This window comes from Bufo bufo, chromosome 2 (assembly GCF_905171765.1).
Source record: "Bufo bufo chromosome 2, aBufBuf1.1, whole genome shotgun sequence".
Classification (NCBI taxonomy): Eukaryota; Metazoa; Chordata; class Amphibia; order Anura; family Bufonidae; genus Bufo; species Bufo bufo.
In genome coordinates, this window is record NC_053390.1 from 353336552 (window position 1) to 353359889 (window position 23338).

Genomic DNA, 23338 nt, shown 5'->3' on the forward strand with positions numbered 1-23338 from the left:
CTCGTCTTTTATTTGATTTTGTCTTTCAGAAACCTTCTGTACGTGTATCCACAGAGGTTAAATTTTGCAAATCGGCTTTCATCTGCAAGAAATATAACAATCAAAATACAGTTTATGTGTGGAGAAGATGCCAAGAACGCTTTGCCGGTAAACCTTCTTTATATTCAAAAAGGAAGTAAGGAAGACACACAGGAAGCAAACACTCTTCAACCTACCCACCTAGCCCAGGGTCGTAGCTGTGGGGAGCAATTGGGGCTAGAGTTGTTGTGATACCAAATTTTTGATTCGATTTCGATACCATAAAAAAGTATTGCGATACTAGATACCACGCGAAAAAATAAACCAAAAAAGCCACGTGCATTCTGCATTTTAAAAAATGGAGAATCGCGCAGTTTTTATTTATTTTTTCTGTTCTGGCGTTCACCGCATAGATTTTTTTTATATTTTAATAGTTTGGACTTTTCGGTCGTGGCGATATGTGATATGTTTATTTTTTTATTATTTATATATTTTATATGTGAAATTGGGAAAGGGGGTGATTTATACTTTAATATATTTTTTTTTTTACACTTTTTATTTAATAACTATTTCCCCCCTTAGGGGCTAGAACCTGGGATCTTTTCATCACTTGTCCTATTCACCCTGATAGAGGGTGAATAGGACCTCACCCTGTCCCTGCTGCCCTGGGCTTTGTGCACAGGGCAGCAGGGAGCTGACTATGGCAGCCAGGACTTAGACGAACTTATATGGGTCTGGACTTAGTTAAGTATTAGGCTACACAGCGCGGCGCCCAGAGATGTCCCAGCACTTACTATTATTTCTGGGCGCCGCTCCGTTCGCCCGCCGTGCCCCATTACAGTCTCCTGCTCCATATGCTAATTACTATCAAAGCAATGGGGAGGAGACATCAGCTTCTCTAGTGGGCGTTCCTTCTCGCTGCGCTGCGATTGGACAGCGCTACAGCCAGGGAGAAGGAACGCCCACTAGAGAAGCTGATGTCTCCTCCCCATTGCTACGATAGTAATTAGCATATGGAGCAGGAGACTGTAATGGGGCACGGCGGGCAAACGGAGCAGCGCCCAGGAATAATAGTAAGTGCTGGGACATCTCTGGGCGCCGCTCTGTGTAGCCTAATACTTAAAGTCTGGACCCAGGAAAAGTCCTATCATTGGTGGCGCAGTGCGCCCGCCCCTCTCTCCGTTCATTGGTGGCAGCAGCCCAGGGGGAGGGAGAGACGGCTTCCTTCTCCCCGTGCTGCTGAGGGAACATGAGGGCGCTGACAGCAGCGTGCTCATGTTCAGAGATACTAGACTGCGCAGCCCAGTATCGAAAAAATGGAAATCCCGGTATCGTATCGATACCGGGACAAAAGTATCAATTGCGTATCGAAATTTCGATACCCGCAACAACCCTAATTGGGGCATGCCACTTTGCCTTGGTATTAAGATTCAGGTTGAGGACAATATAACACTTGTGACATATGACAAATGTTACATTGTCCTCAACCTGACATCTGGCATTACAACTGATGTGCCAGATGTATTTGAAACAAACTCAAACAAAACAATAGCTGATCTTAGAGAGACCAGCTACAGAAAACACTGTGGAGCCTCATTTAAGAGTCTCAACACAGTAATCCAAAGTGCAAAGCTCCCTGGGAAACAGTAATATGCAAAATAACTGTGAAGCCCCAGTTTTAGGTCTTCAACACAGTGAAAGCCAGATATCCCTCAAAGGAAGGAAAACTGAGCAAAGGGGTGTCCCCATTACAGAGATCACCAAATCCACCATATTAAGTGGCCCCTATGTCAAGATCCCGCTCTTTTACAAGCTTTAAGGATGTGACTGGGAAGACCTAAGCCAGTTATCTATCCACAGACATTGCTCCCGGTTAGCCAGAATCCTACTCCACACTGATGAGGGGCAAGACCCCGAAACAGCTGTCTGTGGATTGATAACTGGCTTAGGTCTTCCCCGTCACATCCTTAAAGCTTGTAAAAGAGCGGGATCTTGACATAGGGGCCACTTAATATGGTGGATTTGGTGATCTCTGTAATGGGGACACCCCTTTGCTCTGTTTTCCTTCCTTTGAGGGATATCTGTATTTCACTGTGTTGAAGACCCAAGTCTGGGGCGGGCCAGTTCCCAGCCTGACTTCTCCTCTTGCCGCTCGTGATGTCTGCCGGCTGGAGGCAGAGGAGGAGTTAATAATAGGACAGAAGGGCGGGCCAGAGGGCTGAAAGAGGTGTGTTTTTCTGGGCACATCGCCCAGTAACGCCGCCCCTGGGCACCTTCAGAAGCTCATTTGCATACGTTTAAAAAGTGTATTTTTTTTATATATCTGGATGAGGGACACAGAAACCAAAGGTAACATTGTAATGAGGGTCAAAGAGTCTATAACCTGATCTGAGCGGTCTAAAACGCTCAGATAAGGTGAAAGACTCCCTTTAATTTACACCAATTTTCCACAGTCATATTGACCTGCAAAATAAAGTTGTAATATCATGTTTGGTGCAAAGTGAACACTGTAAAAACAAAGCAAAAAAATCATGGCAGTTTTACATTTTTGTTTTTCAATTTCAGCCCACAAAGAATGTTTTGCTGTTTTTCAGTACAAAATATGGTGAATTAAAGGGGTTGGCCACTTTCTGGCTACTGCTGACCAATGTGTAAGATGACTATATTGCACTTACTAATATATTCTTTGATATACTGCACCATTTTCTATATTTCATAAGGAATTCTCCCTTGATGGCCAAGCTTTTTGTGCTCTCCATAAAATGGCTGCTGATGGAGGGCCATGTCACCAGGCAGATCACTCAGTCTCCTCCATTCAAATATAGTACACCTGAACTAAACTCCCAACAGGGCAAGTACAGGTGGCAGATGTGGTGTATGTCAGTGGAGAAGGCTGAGTGATGTGTCAAGAGTTATTTTTGCCTGGTCACTTGACCCTCCATCAGTGGCTAACTTATGGACAGGTATATTGTGCAGACAGCACATACGATTTGCCTTACAAGTGGGTATGGCCTGAGAAATCAAAGCAAACAGCACAGACAGTCAGCAAAGGCCTGTAAGTGTCATATACTCATCTTACACACTGGTCACAAGTAGCCAGAAAGTGGCCAACCCCTTTAAATGGTGTAATTAAAAAATGCAACTTGACTCACAACAGCCCTCACACAGCTATGCGAGTGCAAAAGTAAAAAGGTTATGGCTCTTGTTTTGTTAGCCATTTCCTCTGCAGTGCCCACTAGAGGGGAAATGTAGTATTACATGCCCCCATCCAAATAAATAGTCGACACTAAAATACATGGATGGTTTGAGCCCAGTAGAGTCATAGTCCTCTGTGAGAAGCTCTCCGGTCTGGATCATACAAAAGGACCCCCTGTATGATGTCTATGTGCTCTTATGGACAGGCATTGTCTTTATAAGACGCTTCCTTTATAGATGCATGGTAAACATAATTTTTTTTTAAATATTGAAAACAATCTGTGAAAATACGATTTACTACAGTTAATTATATTCTGATATCTTCTTACAATGTAGGTGATTTATGGGAAGTCCAATGGTCCAGAATTCCTGGATGAGGTGTGCACTGCTATCACGTATCACAACAAGTAAGTGGCGGTTAAGTTTTCCTTATATATCGCTGGAAAATTTGGCCTTTTATGACGTGTGCTTTAGAAAAAGGGCTTGACTGGATAGAGAATATAATTGTGGGAGAACCTATCTTTCCCAAGGCATCTTTCAAATCAATGTGAAAAAAATAAAAATTGCATGGCCTTGAAATGCCCTGCAGTGCTTATTCTCACTGTGGAAAGTCTTGTGTTTGCCACAGTACAAATTGTGCTCATAGGGGAACACGCCAAGCCACCAAGAGCAAACTTAAATAAGATCTTTTCATTAAGGAATATTTTCCAATGTTTTCTACTACTGAACTGTTCAGTGTCTTAATTAAAAGGCAAGACTTGTCTGAACAAATGATGAAAATATTTATCCATCTAACAGGGTCAACAACGTTCTGGAACATTCTGTGTAATTGAGGTGTGCCATGTCACCGGGCAGATCACCAGTTAGGGAGCGGTCTAGGCCAGAGAAGGTTATCCGGTAGATTCAGTGTAGATAAAGAATAGTCAAACTACAGCCTCATGGTATGGTAATTCTGAAAATAGAAGAATATCTTGATAATATAGTGTGCTGTGGAGTATTTCACATTTGTCTCCCCTGTAATCCATGAGGGAAAAAAATATCTGTGGACTTATATGCAAAATTCAAGGTACACAGAGGTACGTATGGTCCACAACAAGCCGTGAACACCGTATTTGATATCTGTGAATCCCAAGTACCGTGAAGACCATACAGCATAAAAGTGTATTATTTTAGCATGCATCATTTTTAGACCCCTAGTAGGGTCCTATGATGAACATTTTATAAAGACCCTTTACCCTATGAGTATACATACGCCTATAAACATACCTTCTCCTGTACCATGTCAGTATACCTACACCAGTACCCTCTGACTGTATCAATACTAATACCACTAGCTTATACATGCACCTAGAAGTATACCTGCACTATGCCTGTACCTACATGCCATAACTATACATGCCTCCATACCCCATGAGTTAACCTGCACCTCTACTTTGCGCCCATAAACCAAGAGTATGTCTGCCCTGCAGCACTTGAGTTTACCTGCACCTATACTCAAAAACTTATGAAAATACAAATATATCACAACTGGGTAAATCTGACAAACGAATTACCCTTAAAACGTCACTTTTATTAATGATGACTAAAAATATACCGGAATACCAGATGCTGCAGCGCTATTCAGTGGATCTATAAACCATTCAGGGGGTTTAAAGATCCATTGAATAGCGCTGCAGCATCTGGTATCCAAGTACCTCCATAGTGTGACCTGGTGAATGAAATCCCTCCACTATTGAGGTCCAATGTACAGTGAGTAACCACATCTGTGGTAATTACTGATGCCTATAACAGTATACCCCTATATTGTGATAATTGCCTCCTTTGCAACATTTTTAATATATATGTATTTATTGGTTTTTAATGTGGGAATATTTTTAGTCATCATTAATAAAAGTGACGTTTTAACGGTAATTAGTTTGTTCAGTGATACTGCGCCTATACTCATCAGAATACCTCCAATTATACCAGTATACTTTCACCTATACCTGAGGCCTCATGCACACAATCGTTTCTGTTTGCGGTACACATTTTTTGCGGACCCATCTGTGGTATGGATGATCCGTGTGCTCTCCTCATCCGTATGTCTGTTCCGCAAAGAAATAGAACATGACCTATTCTTGGCCACCGAAGATTGAACCACTCCTCAAAAAAGGTGGATGCAACACAGACAGTTTCTGGACCTCAAAATACATACAGCTGTGTGCATGAGGCCTAAAGAGTATCCTTTGAATATTATATTAATACATACACTGTAATTTATTATATTGTCTACTGGGCACTGATGAATATGTTGGTACTATTTAAGCAATAGAAAATAAGTAGTGTATGAGATGTACGGTATATGTAAGATTTAGACTTCTGTACTATGTGTAGCATTATTGTGTATACAGGTAAAACTCGAAAAATTAGAATATTGTGCAAAGTTCATTTATTTCAGTAATGCGATTAAAAGGTGAAACTAACATATGAGATAGACTCATTACAGGCAAAGCGAGATATTTCAAGCCTTTATTTGTTATAATTTGGATGATTATGGCTTACAGCTTATAAAACCCCAAAGTCACAATTTTGAGGTACCCTTTGCTCGGGGGGTATGGGTTAATTAGCTGACTAGAGTGTGACACTTTGAGCCTAGAATATTGAACCTTTTCACAAAATTCTAATTTTAAGCTGCATTAATGCAATTCCTTTTAATTTGCATTACTGAAATCAATGGACTTTTGCACGATATTCTAATTTTTGGCGTTTCACCTGTATTACATTTAATGAATTCAGGTATTTTATTATTTGATTTCAGGGCTCCTGATTTCTATGAAGAAATAAAAATTAAACTACCTGCAAAGCTTACAGAAAAGCATCACCTCCTGTTTACATTCTATCATATTAGCTGCCAGCAGAAACCTGCCACTTCTGTAGAAACTGTCCTTGGATATTCTGTAAGTGAGAATGGCCAAAACAAGTTTCTCCATTTTAATGTTACATGCTATGCACATTCATGGGCTTTTCTTCCTTAGTGGTTGCCAATCTTGATAAATGATCGGCTTCAGACTGGACTTTACTGCCTCCCTGTGGCAACTGAAAAGCTGCCTGCAAACTACTCGATGCACTCTCCAGAGGTAATCTAACATGTTTTCCAGAAGAAGGGTCAGATTTTCAGATTTCACACTAAGGCCCCTTTCACACGAGCGAGTTTTCCGCGCGGATGCGTTGCGGGAGGTGAACGCACAGCATTCGCACGGAATCCTGACCCATTCATTTCTATGGGGCTGTTCACATGAGCGGTGATTTTCACGCATCACTTGTGCGTTGCGTGAAAATCGCAGCATGCTCCTCTTTGTGCGTTTTTCACGTAACGCAGGCCCCATAGAAATGAATAGGGTTGCGTGAAAATCGCAAGCATCCGCAAACAAGTGCGGATGCGGTGCGATTTTCACGCATGGTTGATAGGAGACGATCGGGATGGAGACCCGATCATTATTATTTTCCCTTATAACATGGTTATAAGGGAAAATAATAGCATTCTGAATACAGAATGCATAGTAAAACAGCGCTGGAGGGGTTAAAAAAAAATTGAACTCGCCTTAGTCCACTTGATCGCGTAGCCCGGCATCTGCTTCTGTCTCCTTTGTTGAATAGGACCTGTGGTGAGCATTAAGTACAGTTACAGGACCTCACTCCGGTCATCACATGGTACGTCACATGATCTTTTACCATGGTGATGGATCATGTGATGACCGGAGTGACGTCATCAAAGGTCCTGGAATGAATGCTCACCACAGGTCCTGTTCAGCACAGAAGGAGACAGACGAGATGCCGGCAGCGCCAGCAAGTGGATTAAGATGAGTTAATTTTTTTTTTTAACCCCTCCAGCGCTAGTTTACTATGCATTCTGTATTCAGAATGCTATTATTTTCCCTTATAACCATGTTATAAGGGAACATAATACAATCTACAGAACACCGATCCGAAGCCCGAACTTCTGTGAAGAAGTTCGGGTTTGGGTACCAAACATGCGCGATTTTTCTCACGCGAGTGCAAAACGCATTACAATGTTTTGCACTCACGCTGAAAAATCGCGGGTGTTCCCGTAACGCACCCGCACATTTTCCCGCAACGCCCGTGTGAAAGGGGCCTATGTGGAGTTCTCATTTATTTGGATTTACACAGGTACCAAGCATTTTTTAAGGTTGGATTTAAACATGCAGTTTTTTGAGACAAAGTCAGGAATTGATAATGGGGGAAAAGGGTATAAAGACGTAAAGGTTTTTTTGCACGTTTTTTATTTTTTTTGGGCAGTTGTAAAAAAATAGTCCCTCATGTCTAATATGACCTTTTTTCTGCCATTTCTTCCTGTAAAGAAGCCTATTGAAAAAAAACCTGTGCATTTAATTTATAATTGTGTTACAAAACTTATTTTTTCTCTTAATAACACTATGGCCCTGATTAATCAAGACCACCGTCTGCAGCCCAGGTCTTGCGCAGGTCTTGATGAGGCCAGAGGAGGCATGTAATTTATTATAAGGCACAGACCTCTGGCAGTCCGTGCGCCGGAATTAAATCTACTGAGGTGTCATATATTTCAATCATTATTTACATCAGTTTCTGAAATAAATAATGAAGAATGACCCAGGACCGATGGGCCCATCAACACCCCTTCCTTACCACGCCCTCTTTTTCTTAAAACGTGTAACTCCACCCCAACATTTTATTCTTTAGCATTCACTCCTGGCTTTACAAGCCTGCATCAAAAATTGCATCAAAACTGCATGCGTGAATCCAGAATTTACCAAATTGTACTCACAGATTTGCCAGGATGTGGCGTTCAGAACGGAGCTGTCCTGTAGCGCAGAGGCTGGTTGTGGTCGTTTGCTATGCTCTATACAGGCAAATTAGTTTACCCCTACAATTCCTTGCACTTTGAAAATGACTGTCCTGTAATCTAATGCATTAAAGGGGGAACTTAAACACTGAAGGCCAATTTTCTGGTGCCAATTTGCTATCCCATAGCTTGCTTTCTAGCACAAGGACTGCCAGCAGAAGATTCACCAAATTTATTCAGAGGCCTACGCTGCTTTTTAAGTTGGGTATACTTTACTCCAGTGCACTTCTAAGACACCAATCTAAATTTCCTAGGAGTGCATCATATTACTATATCATGTATATTGAGAAGGTGCAGGACTTAAATCTGGAATAAGGCATTGGCAGACTCGGATATCTGCACCCTTGTGGTCTGTTCTCCAGTTGAAACTATTTGACTCCAGCAGCTTGTGTATTCAGGAGCCTATTTCTTCAGCCACAGTATTTTCTACTGTTGGGACTGTGTCTCCAGAAATCTCTGAAATGTATCTTATACGGTTTGCAAACAACAGGAAATCCTAAAACCTAAGGGGCTGTTCACACAATGTTCTTTAACAGGGAAATCTGGCACATATTCCACTCCTGGTTGTTACTGAGATCTTTGATGGCCCAAACCGCTCCAGGGTTGCAACAGTAACAAGTACATGACTCTCAAATTTGACTGGATAACATCTTTAGTCACTAGAATCTAGATGTCAGGTTCATTCTGATTCATCCAGCCCTGCGCTATACAACACCCCCATTCTGTCTTCACAGCCACATCGAATCTGTATACAGTGGGAACATAGTCAATGGAGAAGGGAACCTAGGAGCCACTGTGCCTGCAAACCAGCACCTGACAATGTTCCACCATGGTCCATTCTATGTGCCTGTGTAACTCGTTGTTGTGTTCAGGTGAGCACAGCATGTGGCAAAAGTAATTAGATGAAATGGTCAATTACGCAGAAAATTTTATAGGAGATCGCCAGGCAAAAACTGAAAAATCATTTTTTGCCTGCTTTAAGGTAAACTTTCCATCCCCATAAAGTCTTGCTTACTTGTGGTGCAGCAAGGTATATTGTAATAGTAGCTGTACCAGAATACTGTGTTACTGAATGTGGAAGCCTTGGTGGGTGGCTTCATACTAGAAGTGTTTGGCCAGTATTATAGACGCAGTTCTATATCACATTGTTGTCCATGAGCATGCACTGCATTGTGCATAGGACCTGAAGCACGGGCATAAACAGATCTCATAGGGCCACATAGAAAACTGGGTATGGACCCCACTGCACCATCAATTTTCCAAAGGGCAACGCCCAAGATTTTTGATGAATTTATGTTCTTTTTCATTAAGCAGAAGAAATTTTAATTAAAAAAATTTAATAAAAAAGGTCACCCTCGGCCTCACCTACTTTATCCAATTCTGTGTCAGTAAAGGTGGACCCAGGTGCTTCCAAAATATAGTGCTCATTTTGAACACCATATTTCTCAGTATATTAGTATATTTACACCAGGCAACTGGCATAAACACATTGATAAATCTCCTGCTTCACTTATTCACAAAGCTGATTGTCTGCAGCTACCCCTAGGGAGAGCTCAGTGCCTAGGAATATATACAGTTACCATTGTCTGCAATGGAAGCTATAATCATCTCTTTTGCACTAAACTCCCCTTAGTGATGGCTACATAAAAATGCAGTTTATTCATATTGGGAAAAGAAGAAGAAGTTCAGAGCCAGGCCTCCACCCCTGCCCCCCTCAGTTCCTACTCCACTGCTTTGAGGCCGTATGCTCCTGCTTCACATGCCCTATACTCCACGCATATGAAGCATAAGGGTCCATGGAAGATTTGGCCATGACAGGAAAGAATATATATTGTATATTGGTGGTGCAGAATATTATATATTGGTAAGTTGCTACTGAACTTACAACCCTTTAATTACTAGAACTATATATAATTATAATTATTAGTTCCACATATACAGTAAGTGACGATTTACTTGAAAGTGTATAATTTTATTAATTCAAATGTATTTGTGGTTTATACTTTTTGCATTCTTTACAGAAATTACCAGCGCAGCCCACACCTGTTAAATGGGTTGAAGGGCACAAGGGAGTGTTTAATGTAAAAGTGCAGGCCGTCTCTTCAGTGCATACCCAGGTATCATGTCATTCTAATATCTATCTATCTATCTATCTATCTATCTATCTATCTATCTATCTATCTCTTATCTCCTATCTACCCATTATCTATCTATCTATCTGTCTATCTATCAATTTATCTATTATCTATCTATCTACAATTAGTATATAACTATTGACTATTCTAAAATTAGGTCTGCAGCAGCAGGTTAGGGTAAGGGGCTTGTGTTTCCTTGCATTTATTGTATTCATATTGGCCGCTCTCTGGAGGTGATGCATCCATATGATCAAAGGAAGTTTTGCATCTGTAGCCACAACAGTAATTGATGTGTAGACTCACGTCAGAGCCGTACTAATGGCTTTGGACTAGACTGATAAATATTCTCTATATTTTCAGGACAACTACTTGGAGAAATTCCTCATTCTCTGCCATGCACTGGAAGGTCCTGTGACTTTCCCCATCCGAGTCTTGGATCAAAAGATCACAGAAAACTCTTTAGAGCATGAGCTTAAACTGAGCATAATTCAACTAAGTTCCTCCAGACTAGAACCATTGGTGCTTTTCCTCCATCTTGCTTTAGACAAACTCTTTCATCTTACAGTGCAACCTATGGTGATTGGAGGACAAACCGGTAAGTCCTACTAATTAGTTTTAGAAAATACACCTCTGGAACTAAGTGGTTGTCGAATACTGAAAGTTAAATAGTTTGTCTCAGCTGGACAATCCCTTTTAAAGGATTTTCTCTCTTCAGCAAATGGCATTTATCATGTAGATAAAGTTAATACAAGCCACTTACTAATAATGTACAGGTGAAACTCGAAAAATTTGAATATCGTGCATTTATTTCAGTAATGCAAAGTAAAAGGAATTGCATTAATGCAGCTTAAAATTAGAATTTTGTGAAAGGGTTCAATATTCTAGGCTCAAAGTGTCACACTCTAGTCAGTAATTAATCCATACCCCCTGAGCAAAGGGTACCTCAAAATTGTGACTTTGGGGTTTCATAAGCTGTAAGCCATAATCATCCAAATTATACCAAATAACGGCCTGAAATATTTCGCTTTGCATGTAATGAGTCTATCTCATATGTTAGTTTCACCTTTAAGTTGCATTACTGAAATAAATGAACTTTACACGATATTCTAATTTTTCGAGTTTCACCTGTATTGTGATTGTCCATATTGCTTTGTTTGCTGGCTTGATTCATCTTCACATGGCATTAAACACTGTGCATTTCCAGGGGTTACGGCCACCACTGCAGCACAAATACAAGGTGATAAGGATGGGAGCCCCTTTGCAGGTGTACCTAGGTGCACTCCCACAGTCCCTGCCGCCAGGCTGAAGCCTTTTCCTACAGTGTGCAAGTACGACCACCACTGCTGGATTGCAGGGTGGTCGTAACCATGGAAACACGCAGTTTATAATGTATTAACTGTCCTGCCACAGACCCTATGTCTGAAAAACCAACCAATATTGGTGGATAAAAACTGCACATGGCTGATCCAGGGGGAGATGTATTACAGATGGGCCCACAGTGAGTGTTCTAGTCCAGTGTTTCCCAACAAGTGTGCCTCCAGCTGTTGCAAAACTACAACTCCCAGCATGCCCGCACAGCCAAAGGCTGCTGGGAGTTGTAGTTTTGCAACAGCTGGAGGCACACTGGTTGGGAAACACTGCTCTAGTCTACAGCAAAGGATCCGACCTCTATGCCATCTCATCTCCTTACTGTGTGTATAGAATGGGGATTCGTGTTTGCAATGAATTACCAATTCCATTTTTATCTTTTTAAATGGTTGATCAGATTTTACTTTATAGTGGAAACAATGGATGATAACAATGATAACATTATGGCCAACTTTTTATTCTTAATTAGGTCATCTGGTTTAAAAAAATAAATAAAATTATATATTAGATTAGGGAATTCTGAGGTAGTAGCGGTGGGTAACCTGCCACAGCCAGTGATTGGCTGCTGTGGTCACATGCCCCTGTGTCAACACATCATCTCTGGACCAGGAAGTAGAGAGGAGCTGGAAACCGGGCAGGGATGGAGTGGGAGTACTGGGGATTTGGTGAGCATGGCTTACTTCATTTTTCTACAGCATTCTAAACAGTTACAGTATACATATATATTTTTTCTACTGAAAATCCCCTTTAAGGTGTTACTAAAACCTGTAGTAAGAATTAGGAAACGACTATAATACAATGTACATCTACACTAGCCCAAGTTTATGAAGCATCAGTGGATTTTAGCAACATATCTTCATATTATCTATTACAACAGTTTGTCACGCTTCGATGTGGGAGGGAAACACCACACCGAGCATAGGGGGGAACAGGGAATCAGGCCTGAGAACTAGGGAAGGAAAATGGACACCTCCTAGTGAAAACCCTAACCAAAATCCTGACTGACTACCAGTATGAACAGACCCCAAAGGTAGGTGAGGTCATACGCAGGAATACCTAGAGTCCTATCAAGCCCTATAGGACCCTGGTACTAATGGCAGGGATGAGACTACATGTTCCTCCAAAAGAAAGGACGAACAGGAGTCTCCTTCAGGCCTAATACAAACAATAGGGAAATGCAACACACAGAACCCAAACAAAATACAAAATGGAAAGGAAAGACTTAACTTCAAAGGAATGGAAATGCCAAGAACTCAGCTGAGATCCAACCACAATCTATCCAAAGGTCCAAACAGAAGCTATAAACCGCACAGTATTGTGGGAGAAGCATCTATAAATAGAGAAGGATAAATTACCCTAATTGCCACACCTGGGGAAAGAAGGTGTGGCAAGCACCAGAAAAAACAGTCATCATTTGGTCCAAACGGAAAACATGTCAGATCAAACCATGTGTTGCCAGTCTCACTGATCTCCTGCCACCTGTCGCAGAACCCCCCACCGTTCCCCCACTCTTCTAAGGATGAGACACCTCCAGACACCCAGGACCGACCTTATCCGGGTGAGACCTGTGAAAAGCTATCCCCAAACGACTGGCATTCACGTCAGATGCCAGTACCCACATCCTCTCCTCTGGTCCATAACCCTTCCAGTGAACAAGATACTGAAGAGATCTACAGAGAACGCGAGAGTCAATTATCTTGGTGATCTGAAATTCCTAACTACTGTCCCCCATGACATGAGCGGGTGGCAAGGAAGATGGCTCCAAAGGTTCAACATATCTCTTCAACAAAGATTTATGAAACACATTATGAATTTTCAGGGCCTGGGGGAGTTCAAGATGAAAAGCTACATGATTAATAATGGCAGTGATCTTATATGGACCAATAAATCTTGGACCCAACTTCCAAGAAGGTACCTTCAACTTAATGTTTCTTGTAGACAGTCACACAGAATCACCCACTCTTACAGCCAGGTCCATAAGTATTGGAACATCGACACAATTCTAAATTTTTTTGCTCTATACACCACCACAAGGGATTTGAAATGAAACAAACAAGATGTGCTTTAACTGCAGACTGTCAGCTTTAATTTGAGGGTATTTACATCCAAATCAGGTGAACGGTGTAGGAACTACAACAGTTTGCATATGTGCCTCCCACTTGTTAAGGGGCCAAAAGTAATGGGACAATTGGCTTCTCAGCTGCTCCATGGCCTGGTGTGTGTTGTTCCTTCATTATCCCAATTACAATGAGCAGATAAAAGGTCCAGAGTTCATTTCAAGTGTGCTATTTGCATTTGGAATCTGTTGCTGTCAACTCTCAAGATGAGATCCAAAGAGCTGTCACTATCAGTGAAGCTAGCCATCATTAGGCTGAAAAAACAAAACAAACCCATCAGAGAGATAGCAAAAACATTAGGCGTGGCCAAAACAACAGTTTGGAACATTCTTAAAAAAAAGGAACGCATCGGTGAGCTCAGCAACACCAAAACACCTGGAAGACCACAGAAAACAACTGTGGTGGATGACCGAAGAATTCTTTCCCTGGTGAAGAAAACACCCTTCACAACAGTTGGCCAGATCAAGAACACTCTCCAGGAGGTAGGTGTATGTGTGTCAAAGTCAACAATCAAGAGAAGACTTCACCAGAGTAAATACAGAGGGTTCACCACAAGATGTAAACCATTGGTGAGCCTCAAAAACAGGAAGGCCAGATTAGAGTTTGCCAAACGACATCTAAAAAAGCCTTCACAGTTCTGGAACAACATCCTATGGACAGATGAGACCAAGATCAACTTGTACCAGAGTGATGGGAAGAGAAGAGTATGGAGAAGGAAAGGAACTGCTCATGATCCTAAGTATACCACCTAATCGGTGAAGCATGGTGGTGGTAGTGTCATGGCGTGGGCATGTATGGCTGCCAATGGAACTGGTTCTCTTGTATCTATTGATGATGTGACTGCTGACAAAAGCAGCAGGATGAATTCTGAAGTGTTTCGGGCAATATTATCTGCTCATATTCATCCAAATGCTTCAGAACTCATTGGACGGCGCTTCACAGTGCAGATGGACAATGACCCAAAGCATACTGCAAAAGCAACCAAAGAGTTTTATAAGGGAAAGAAGTGGAATGTTATGCAATGGCCAAGTCAATCACCTGACCGGAATCCGATTGAGCATGCATTTCACTTGCTTAAGACAAAACTGAAGGGAAAATGCCCCAAGAACAAGCAGGAACTGAAGACAGTTACAGTAGAGGCCTGGCAGAGCATCACCAGGGATGAAACCCAGCGTCTGGTGATGTCTATGCGTTCCAGACTGCAGGATGCAATTGATTGCAAAGGATTTGCAACCAAGTATTAAAAAGTGAAAGTTTGATTTATGATTATTATTCTGTCCCATTACTTTTTGTCCCTTAAAAAGTGGGAGGCACATATGCAAACTGTTGTAATTCCTATACCGTTCACCTGATTTGGATGTAAATACCCTCAAATTAAAGCTGACAGTCTGCAGTTAAAGCACATCTTGTTTGTTTCATTTCAAATCCATTGTGGTGGTGTATAGAACCAAAAATCTTTGAATTGTGTTGATGTCCCAATATTTATGGACCTGACTGTAGGTCCGGACCTTTCATATGTTTCCTGTCAGCCACACGTTTATACTTGTTGCCCATATTCATCAAGTTATCTTGAATTTTCCGCCATATAGATGACAATGATGACGAAAAACGTTCCTCCTCAGGGATACCAGAAGTATCTCAACCAGAAAATGTGCCAAACTGCGGGTGAAACCCATATGCCCCCAAAAACTGCGACTGCCCAGTGGATTCCTGTCTACGATTATTTATGGCAAACTCTGCCAAAGACAAAAATGAAGACCACTCCTCCTGGTTTTCAGAGACAAAACATCTTAAGTAAGTCTCCAGACTCTGATTAGTGCGCTCCGTCTGTCCGTTCGACTGAGGATGAAAAGCCGAAGAAAAGGACAGTTGTTCCCCCAGTCGAGTACAGAACGCTTTCCAGAATCTGGAAACAAACTGAGTCCCACAATCCGAGACCACGTCAGAGGGAATGCCATGCAGTTTCACAATGTTGTCAACAAACACTTGTGCAAGTGTTTTAGCATTAGGTAGGCCCGGCAACTCTATAAAGTGCACTATTTTACTGAAACGATCAACTACCACCATAATAACTGTCTTTCCTGAAGAATTAGGTAGATCAGTGATAAAATCCTTGGATAAGTGAGTCCATGGTCTGGACGGAATAGGCAACGGAAGTAGAGATCCGGAACGCCTAATATGTGTCACCTTAGCGCGTGCACATGTACTACAGGCTGACACTTAGTCCTAAACAGACTTCTGAGTTAGAGGTGCAGAATCAATAGCAAAAACGGAAATGTTTTTTTCTAATGCACTCAGTGACAACCCGCGCATACGGACAAACTAAGCATCAATCAGGTTCACCCCAGCCCCGCTGTCGACAAACACCTCAATCCCCACCGTTTTTGACTGTAGCGCCAACTCAGCAGTCAGGAGAAATCGGGTACTATCAGTCAAAGACAAATGCACATTTTCTGACTCTCCTGTCACCCCCTCCAAGAGTCAGATGGGAATTAAATGTCCATCTTTTTTCTTTTTACCGTTGAATGTATGGACATACTCTGATAAAATGTCCCTTCTGTCCGCAGAAAAAACACACTCCCTTCCTATTACTAGTATGCTTATAAGCGGATCCAGCAGTAGCTTCCCCTAAATGCATGGGTTTGTCCCCAGACATAAACCCAGGAGTAGCTTCAACCAAAGTGTCAGAGGAGGACGATACAACATGTGATAATAGGTCCTGAGAGTGGATCTCTCTCTCAGGCGTCTATCAATGCGTATAGCAAGAGACATAGCAGCCTTCAGAGACACTGGGGTTTCATGAAAGGCCAAAGCATCCTTCAGCCTCTCTGATAACCCTTGACAAAACTTGCTACGGAGAGCAGGATCGTTCCACTCCGTATCCGTAGCCCACCTGCTAAACTCAGAGCAATAAATCTCAGTGGAACGATCACCATGACGAAGGCCGCGCAGCTTGGTTTCGGCTAGAGAGGTCCGATCCAGATCATCATAGATAAGACCCAAAGCTTCGAAAATTTTATCTACTGACCGGAGAGACCGCGATCCGGTCAGCAGAGAAAAAGCCGATGACTGTGCATCCCCCTTAAGCAAGGAAATAACCACACCGACTCACTGTTTCTCATCCCCAGATGAGTGTGGATGTAGCCTAAAATACAGTTTCACGCCTCCCTAAAGAAAATGAAATTATCAAGTCCCCCAGAAAATCTGTCCGGGAGGGCAATTTTATGCTCCAGATAGGCCTGGTCTCCTTCATTACCACCAGGACCAACAGCCTGTGATCTCTGCATCTGTGAGACGGTCGTGCGGAGGTCACCTACCTCCAAAGATAGCCCTTGCAGCTGACCTGCCAGTGCAGCAATATGATCCATGGCTGCACACAAACAAACAAAAAGTGAAGATTTTGGCGGTTTATAATGTCACGCTTCGGTGTGGGAGGGAAACACCACACCGAGCATAGGAGGGAAGGGGGGAACAGGGAATCAAGCCTGAGAACTAGTGAAGGAAAATGGACACCACCTAGTGAAAACCCTAACCAAAATCCTGACTGACTACCAGTATGAACAGACCCCAAGGGTAGGTGAGTCCATACGCAGGAATACCTAGAGTCCTATTTAGCCCTATAGGACCCTGGTACTAATGGCAGGGACAAGACTACATGTTCCTCCAAAAGGAAGGACGAACAGGAGTCTCCTTCAGGCCTAATACAAACAATAGGGAAATGTAACACACAGAACCCAAACAAAATACAAAAGGGAAAGGAAAGACTTAACTTCAAAGGAGCAATGGAAGCACCAGGAACTCAGCCGAGATCCAACCACAATCTGTCCAAAGGTCCAAACAGAAGCTGTAAACCGCACAGCATTGTGGGAGAAGCAACTATAAATAGAGAAGGTTAAATTACCCTAATAGCCACACCTGGGAAAAGAAGGTGTGGCAAGCGCCAGAAACAACACAGACGTCATTTGATCCAAACGGAAAACATGTCGGCTCAAACCACGTGTTAACAGTCTCACCGATCTCCTGTCACCTTCGCGGGAACGTCCGTGACACAGTTGCGCAGATTTACTGTGTATACAGTAGCGCAATTTGGCACATCTAAGGTTTCTACAGTTTTTAGTTTTTTTACATGCCCGACAAGGGGACGGGGCTTATTGAAAAGAGGCAGAATTTTGCAGGAAATAGGACGGGCCTTAGATGCGCCATTTTGCGCCAAAATTGTGCCACAATTCTGGTGTAAGGTAAAAATCTGTCTCAAAGTAAGTCGACCAATAGTTGGTATAGAGTCAGAGAAAAGTGTCTATCCCTGCAGTTATCATCCAGCCTGAGCTATCCTCGTTTCAAACAGCCCAAACTATTTTAACTATTTCAAAGCGTTATAAGATACGAAACGGCTGTTAGCCGCATGTTGATATGTCTTGCCCATCGCTGTGTGCACTGTATGGGTATTGATCAATAAACTGCAGGTTTTACCGGAGAGTGCTATGGAACACCTCTCTTTGGATCATCTATAAAGGTACTTACAAACATGAATTTTTCACGGTTTTCTGCCACTAAACACCAGATAAACGGCATGCTTATTCTTAGGGCACCTGCGTGTCTTGTGGCATTTTTTTAAATTGCTGTGTGTCATTTTTTTCCCAATAGTGAAAGAGATGTAAAAATATCTGAATAAAATATGCTACAATATGTGTTTTTAAAAAGAAGCAGGAAAGATTTTTAAAAAAAACTACCTAATAAACAAAAATGCCAGTAGCAAAAAAATGCTTATGTGTTCTGCATTTCATATTTCCCATAGAACTTCAGCTGGTGTTTTTTTTTCACCACAAAAAGGGAGCAAAAACTGAAGGTGCAAAAAAACACCAGAAAAAAACAAAAACAAAAGTGCAGTAAACATCACTAAAAAACTGTGTGAAACGGTACTAACTTTGCCGTATGAAAATCAAGGTGCAGTTTATCCTTATACCAGCAGATGGCAATACTGATCTGTATGTTTGAAATTAATTTTCTCATCTCTTTGCAGCCACTTTTTCCCAATTTACCTTTGAATCAGTGGTTTCCATAGTGAGTAGCCTTCATAACAGTAAAGAACTCAGCAAAGACCAACATGGAAGAAATTGCTTACTGGCATCATATTTGTATTACGTATTCCGTCTTCCTGATGTTCAGAAGGACATGTATTTAGCAGGTACTGTCATAATGTCAGTATTCAGATTGTTCTGTTAGAGGTTATTTGCTAGCTCCACATTCATGAAATTCTTTGACTAAGGCTTCATGCACACAAGCGGATGTATTTTGCGGTCCACAAATTGTGGATCTGCAAAATACGATTGTTCATGTTGCATCCGATTTTTTTGTGGAGCTATGGACTTCAGTGGGTCCGTGATCTGCATTTTCCGGCCAAGTGTAGGACATGTTCTATCCATATGTCTCTACCACAAAACTGATACAGTTGTGGGCATCTGTCTATCTCATAGCTATCTGTCTATCAATCTGTATGTCTATCTCATATCTATCTATCTATTTATCTCATATGCATGTATCCACATTATAGTGAAGCAATATCTGCTATCTATGTGTCAGTATATCTATTGTGACACAAAGAGGGGTTGTGTCTGGCAAGGCAGGTATTTTCCTCCCAGCATGTGCGGCTCGGCTGGTTTCTAGCCAGGTGAGGTCAAATATCGGACCGGACTTTAAGTGCTGATCCGGGTGTTGGCAGCACCTGGCTGTCCTTAAATAGGCAGCTGGGCTCAGCAGAGAGGTCTCTGTTTTTGGGATCTGAGGTTTTGCGCCGTGCTGGAGGGCTGACAGCTGCATCCTGGGGAAACAGGCCCCCTAAAGCCTGCTATGGACTACTGGAGGCAGAACTGCCATGAAGGTGACTTGTGTTATATGAACTTTCCATTGTGTGTGAATTAACACCAAGACTGCAAAGTTACGTGCTGTTTTGTGCAATTGCCTCAAGTGTGAATAAACACTGACGTGTACAATCTGTCTTCTATCTATCAATCTATTTATCTGTCTAATTTTAATTCTATAGGTGGAACTATGGCAGATGTACGTTACAACACAGTTGGCCGGATCTCTGCTGCTTCTGTTGGCTCTAAGCTGGCCCAGTCGAGGACAATGAGCTCAAGTAATCCAGATATTGCAGGGATGCAGAGTGCAGATGAAGAGGTCAAAAGTATCATGTCCTCCAAGGTGAAACTGGCATTTCATGAGATCAGAATTTTATATGGTTACTATTTTACTAACATGACCTTCTTAAAGAGGACGTGTTGGCAATCTTGACACATATGCTTTATTAAAGAGGACCTTTCACTTGTAAAAACAATGTGAACTAAGTATGCTGACATATAGAGGCATATAGTAGGCGGTGTCTTCCCTTGTCCTGTGGGCGTCTCCTTCTCCCAGGCTGTGAGCTGTGCGCTGCGATTGGCCAGCGCTACAGCCTAGGAGAAGGAGATGCCCACAGGACAAGGGAAGACACCGCCTACTATAACTTACAGAGCAAAGGTACCGGAGGGCATAACGGGAGAACGGAGCGGTGCCCGGGGATAATAGTAAGTGCAGTGAGATCCCCGGGCACCGCTCTATTTGTCAGCATACTTAGTTCACATTGTTTTTACAAGTGAAAGGTCCTCTTTAAGAAATTGTGTTTCCAGTGAAATAACCATTCTGAAGCAACATAATTCTGTTGTGTGCTGTTGCTCTGTTACTCCACCTATAATTTTAAGAATAAATTGTCAAATGGGTGTTAGCATTGCCCATTTCAAAGTGATCTGTGCTTACACGGAAAGGCATTGGCAGCATGGATTAGACAGTGAGAGAGAGTATGTTAGAGCACGCTGGTAACTTGTCATTTTATTCATAATGTCTAAGAGGAATAACATAGGGATGGTACAGTGTGGATTCTAAGAGGAAGAGTTCCAGAATTTGTTATATTATGGGGAATACAAATATTTACTTAGACAGGAGAGGTGACAGGTCCTCTTTAAAAATACCTTGATCTTAATGTAAATATTAGGCAATTTATATGCCCTCTCTCTGTTCAGATGAGTTACAGTGAGAGTAGATACAGAGAATATTTTAGGAAACTGTAGGTCATGTGTGAGTCACCTGGACAAAGGGACGGACACCAGGAAATAAACGTCCTGAAGTTCATCAAAAGACTATAGATTATATTGTCTGTCCAAGCATTAGCCATTGTGACAATGGCCGCCCACTGGACTACTAAACCCAGATCAAATGGATGAGATACTGAATCTTTTCCTGCAAAACGACGGTATATATCCATCTGCTCGGCTCCTCCTGTGCTATAACATGCTGCCTGTAGATCAGACACTATGACAGGTTCTCTTTTAGGGATAGCCAGAGACAGTCATATGTGGATAGGTAGGGTATAGTCTCTTACTAATAAGTCTTCAGGAAATGTTTCCTGGGTAATTATAAGAATGATCTTGAATTGCCCTTTTCACGCAAATTAAAACAATTTTGTTGTATGCGACAGAGCTAACTGGTTATTTAGTCAGAGATGTGGTTTACTCAGCAAATGATGGGATCTGGTTGGTTATGATGCTTGGATTTAGTCAATGAGTTACATTGTATGTTATTTGCCCTTTAGACACAGTTTTCTTCATTTAGAGGGACTACTTTGCATATATCTCTTAGTGATATGTGCCTGAAATTCTCCACAAGGAGAGTAGGCATTACTTTCTTATGGCCAATTCAAATGGCAGCCTGCCATCTGTTGATGGAGCATCTGACAGAATTGTCAATGTAATTTGGCGGGCATATAAAAAGTTTTCCTTTTAATTTTCATATGAAGAGGAAAATAATAGACATAGAATATGCCATTTGATTAAGTAGGACCTTGTCCCCATCACCCACTAGTGGTTAGCAGCAGTGATGATAAAGTGGGGGGCCTGGCAGTACGTTACATCAGCCCTGGTGACAGATTCCTGAGCGTTCATGAGTAAACGATGCAGAGAAACATGTATGATATCCATAGAACTATAGAATATGTATCTACAATATATATAAGGAGCACTAATCTGCTAATATTGTCATTCTCCTCAGGCTTCTGGCCGCAGCAACAATCGTATGTCCTTCTTTATTGAGTCCAGTAATGACCTTCAGAACACTATGGCCAGCACCAGACCGTCTGGTAAAAAGGTGTGAGACATTATACCTCAGCTAATATTATATATAATTTATAACTTATAGCAATGACAGTGTAGCTGCCTGTACATTTATTACTGGATGTGTATATCTTGCATCCATATAATACCGATTATTTATTATTTTATAATAAGGTCTAGTTATTTATTTCAAATAAAATAGCATGATCATTCAGCAGTAAATAATAGCCATGTATTTGTTTTACGTGGCAGATTTCTCTTTTTTTTTTTTTTTGTAAATCTAACAAATGAGCCTTTAAAGAAAGTGTTTCAGATACTTATTGCAGTTTATATTGTGTACACTATTTAATAGGACACAGTTTACTAGTACTTCCATCAGTCATAGACAGTCATTTTGATTTAAAATAGGTCCCATAATAAGAATATGAACAATTCTGAACCTGATCACTCATTCACTGAGAACCGATGATGAGTATTTTCTATGTGTCTCTATATGTATTGCTGGAAAGATAGAATCAAAGTTAGAGGGTTATGAGATACATTAGCTAGATAGACAGACAGATGGAAGGATGGATGGATAGATATGAGATGAACAATTCTGAACATGATCATTCATTCCTTCATTGAGCATAGATGACTAGTATGTTCTATGTGCCTTTATGAATATGAATATATGGTTTGCTAGAAAGATAGAGGGTGTGATATAGATAGATATAGATAGGAAGATAGGTAGATATGAGAGAGATAAATAGATAGATAGATATTAGATCAATATAAGATAGATAGATATGAGATAGCTAGATCAATATATAAGATAGATAGATATTAGATAGATGATAGATATAGATATTAGATACATAAATAGATAGAACAAAACAAGAAAAAACAGCAGCACAGTCACTACAGTCGGTAGGGTGCAATCCCTCTGGGACCATAGGCACAAGGTTCACTGAAAGATCCAAAAACATAAAAACGAGGCAGCACTACGATAGATGGTGAATAGGGTGTCTATTGGAGTGGTGCCTCGTTTTTTTGTTTTTGGATAGATAGGAGATCAGTTGGTGGGTTGAGGGCATAGAATGGTTTACCAGTGATACCCATACACATTGATTGAGCTGTGATTTTTCTGCTTTAGGAGATTTATTTTGTATTGCTTAGGCTACTTTCACACTTGCGGCAGAGTGATCCGGCAGGCAATTCCGTCGCCGGAACTGCCTGCCGGATCCAGCAAAAGGTATGCCAACTGATGGCATTTGTAAGACTGATCAGGATCCTGATTAGTCTTAAAAATGCCTGATCAGTCATAAAAATGCATTGGAATGCCGGATCCTGCACTAAGGGTTCTTTCACACTTGCGTTCTTGTCTTCCGGCATAGAGTTCCATCGTCGGGGCTCTATGCCGGAAGAATCCTGATCAGGATTATCCTAATGCATTCTGAATGGAGAGAAATCCGTTCAGCATGCATCAGGATGCATTAGGATGTC

At 41.6% G+C, this 23338-nt stretch overlaps 1 protein-coding gene across 2 annotated transcripts in view; it reads left to right on the forward strand.

The window, feature by feature from the left end:
* DOCK8 (dedicator of cytokinesis 8) overlaps positions 1-23338 on the forward strand; it is a 193897-nt gene that overhangs the window by 104154 nt on the left and 66405 nt on the right. For both annotated transcript variants that reach the window (XM_040417106.1, XM_040417107.1), the window contains 9 exons: positions 30-147; positions 3550-3620; positions 6011-6149; positions 6228-6329; positions 10114-10209; positions 10588-10822; positions 18733-18897; positions 19753-19913; positions 21792-21887. In XM_040417106.1, the coding sequence (XP_040273040.1) occupies positions 30-147; positions 3550-3620; positions 6011-6149; positions 6228-6329; positions 10114-10209; positions 10588-10822; positions 18733-18897; positions 19753-19913; positions 21792-21887 (1183 nt within the window). The remainder of the gene's footprint in view (positions 1-29; positions 148-3549; positions 3621-6010; positions 6150-6227; positions 6330-10113; positions 10210-10587; positions 10823-18732; positions 18898-19752; positions 19914-21791; positions 21888-23338) is intronic.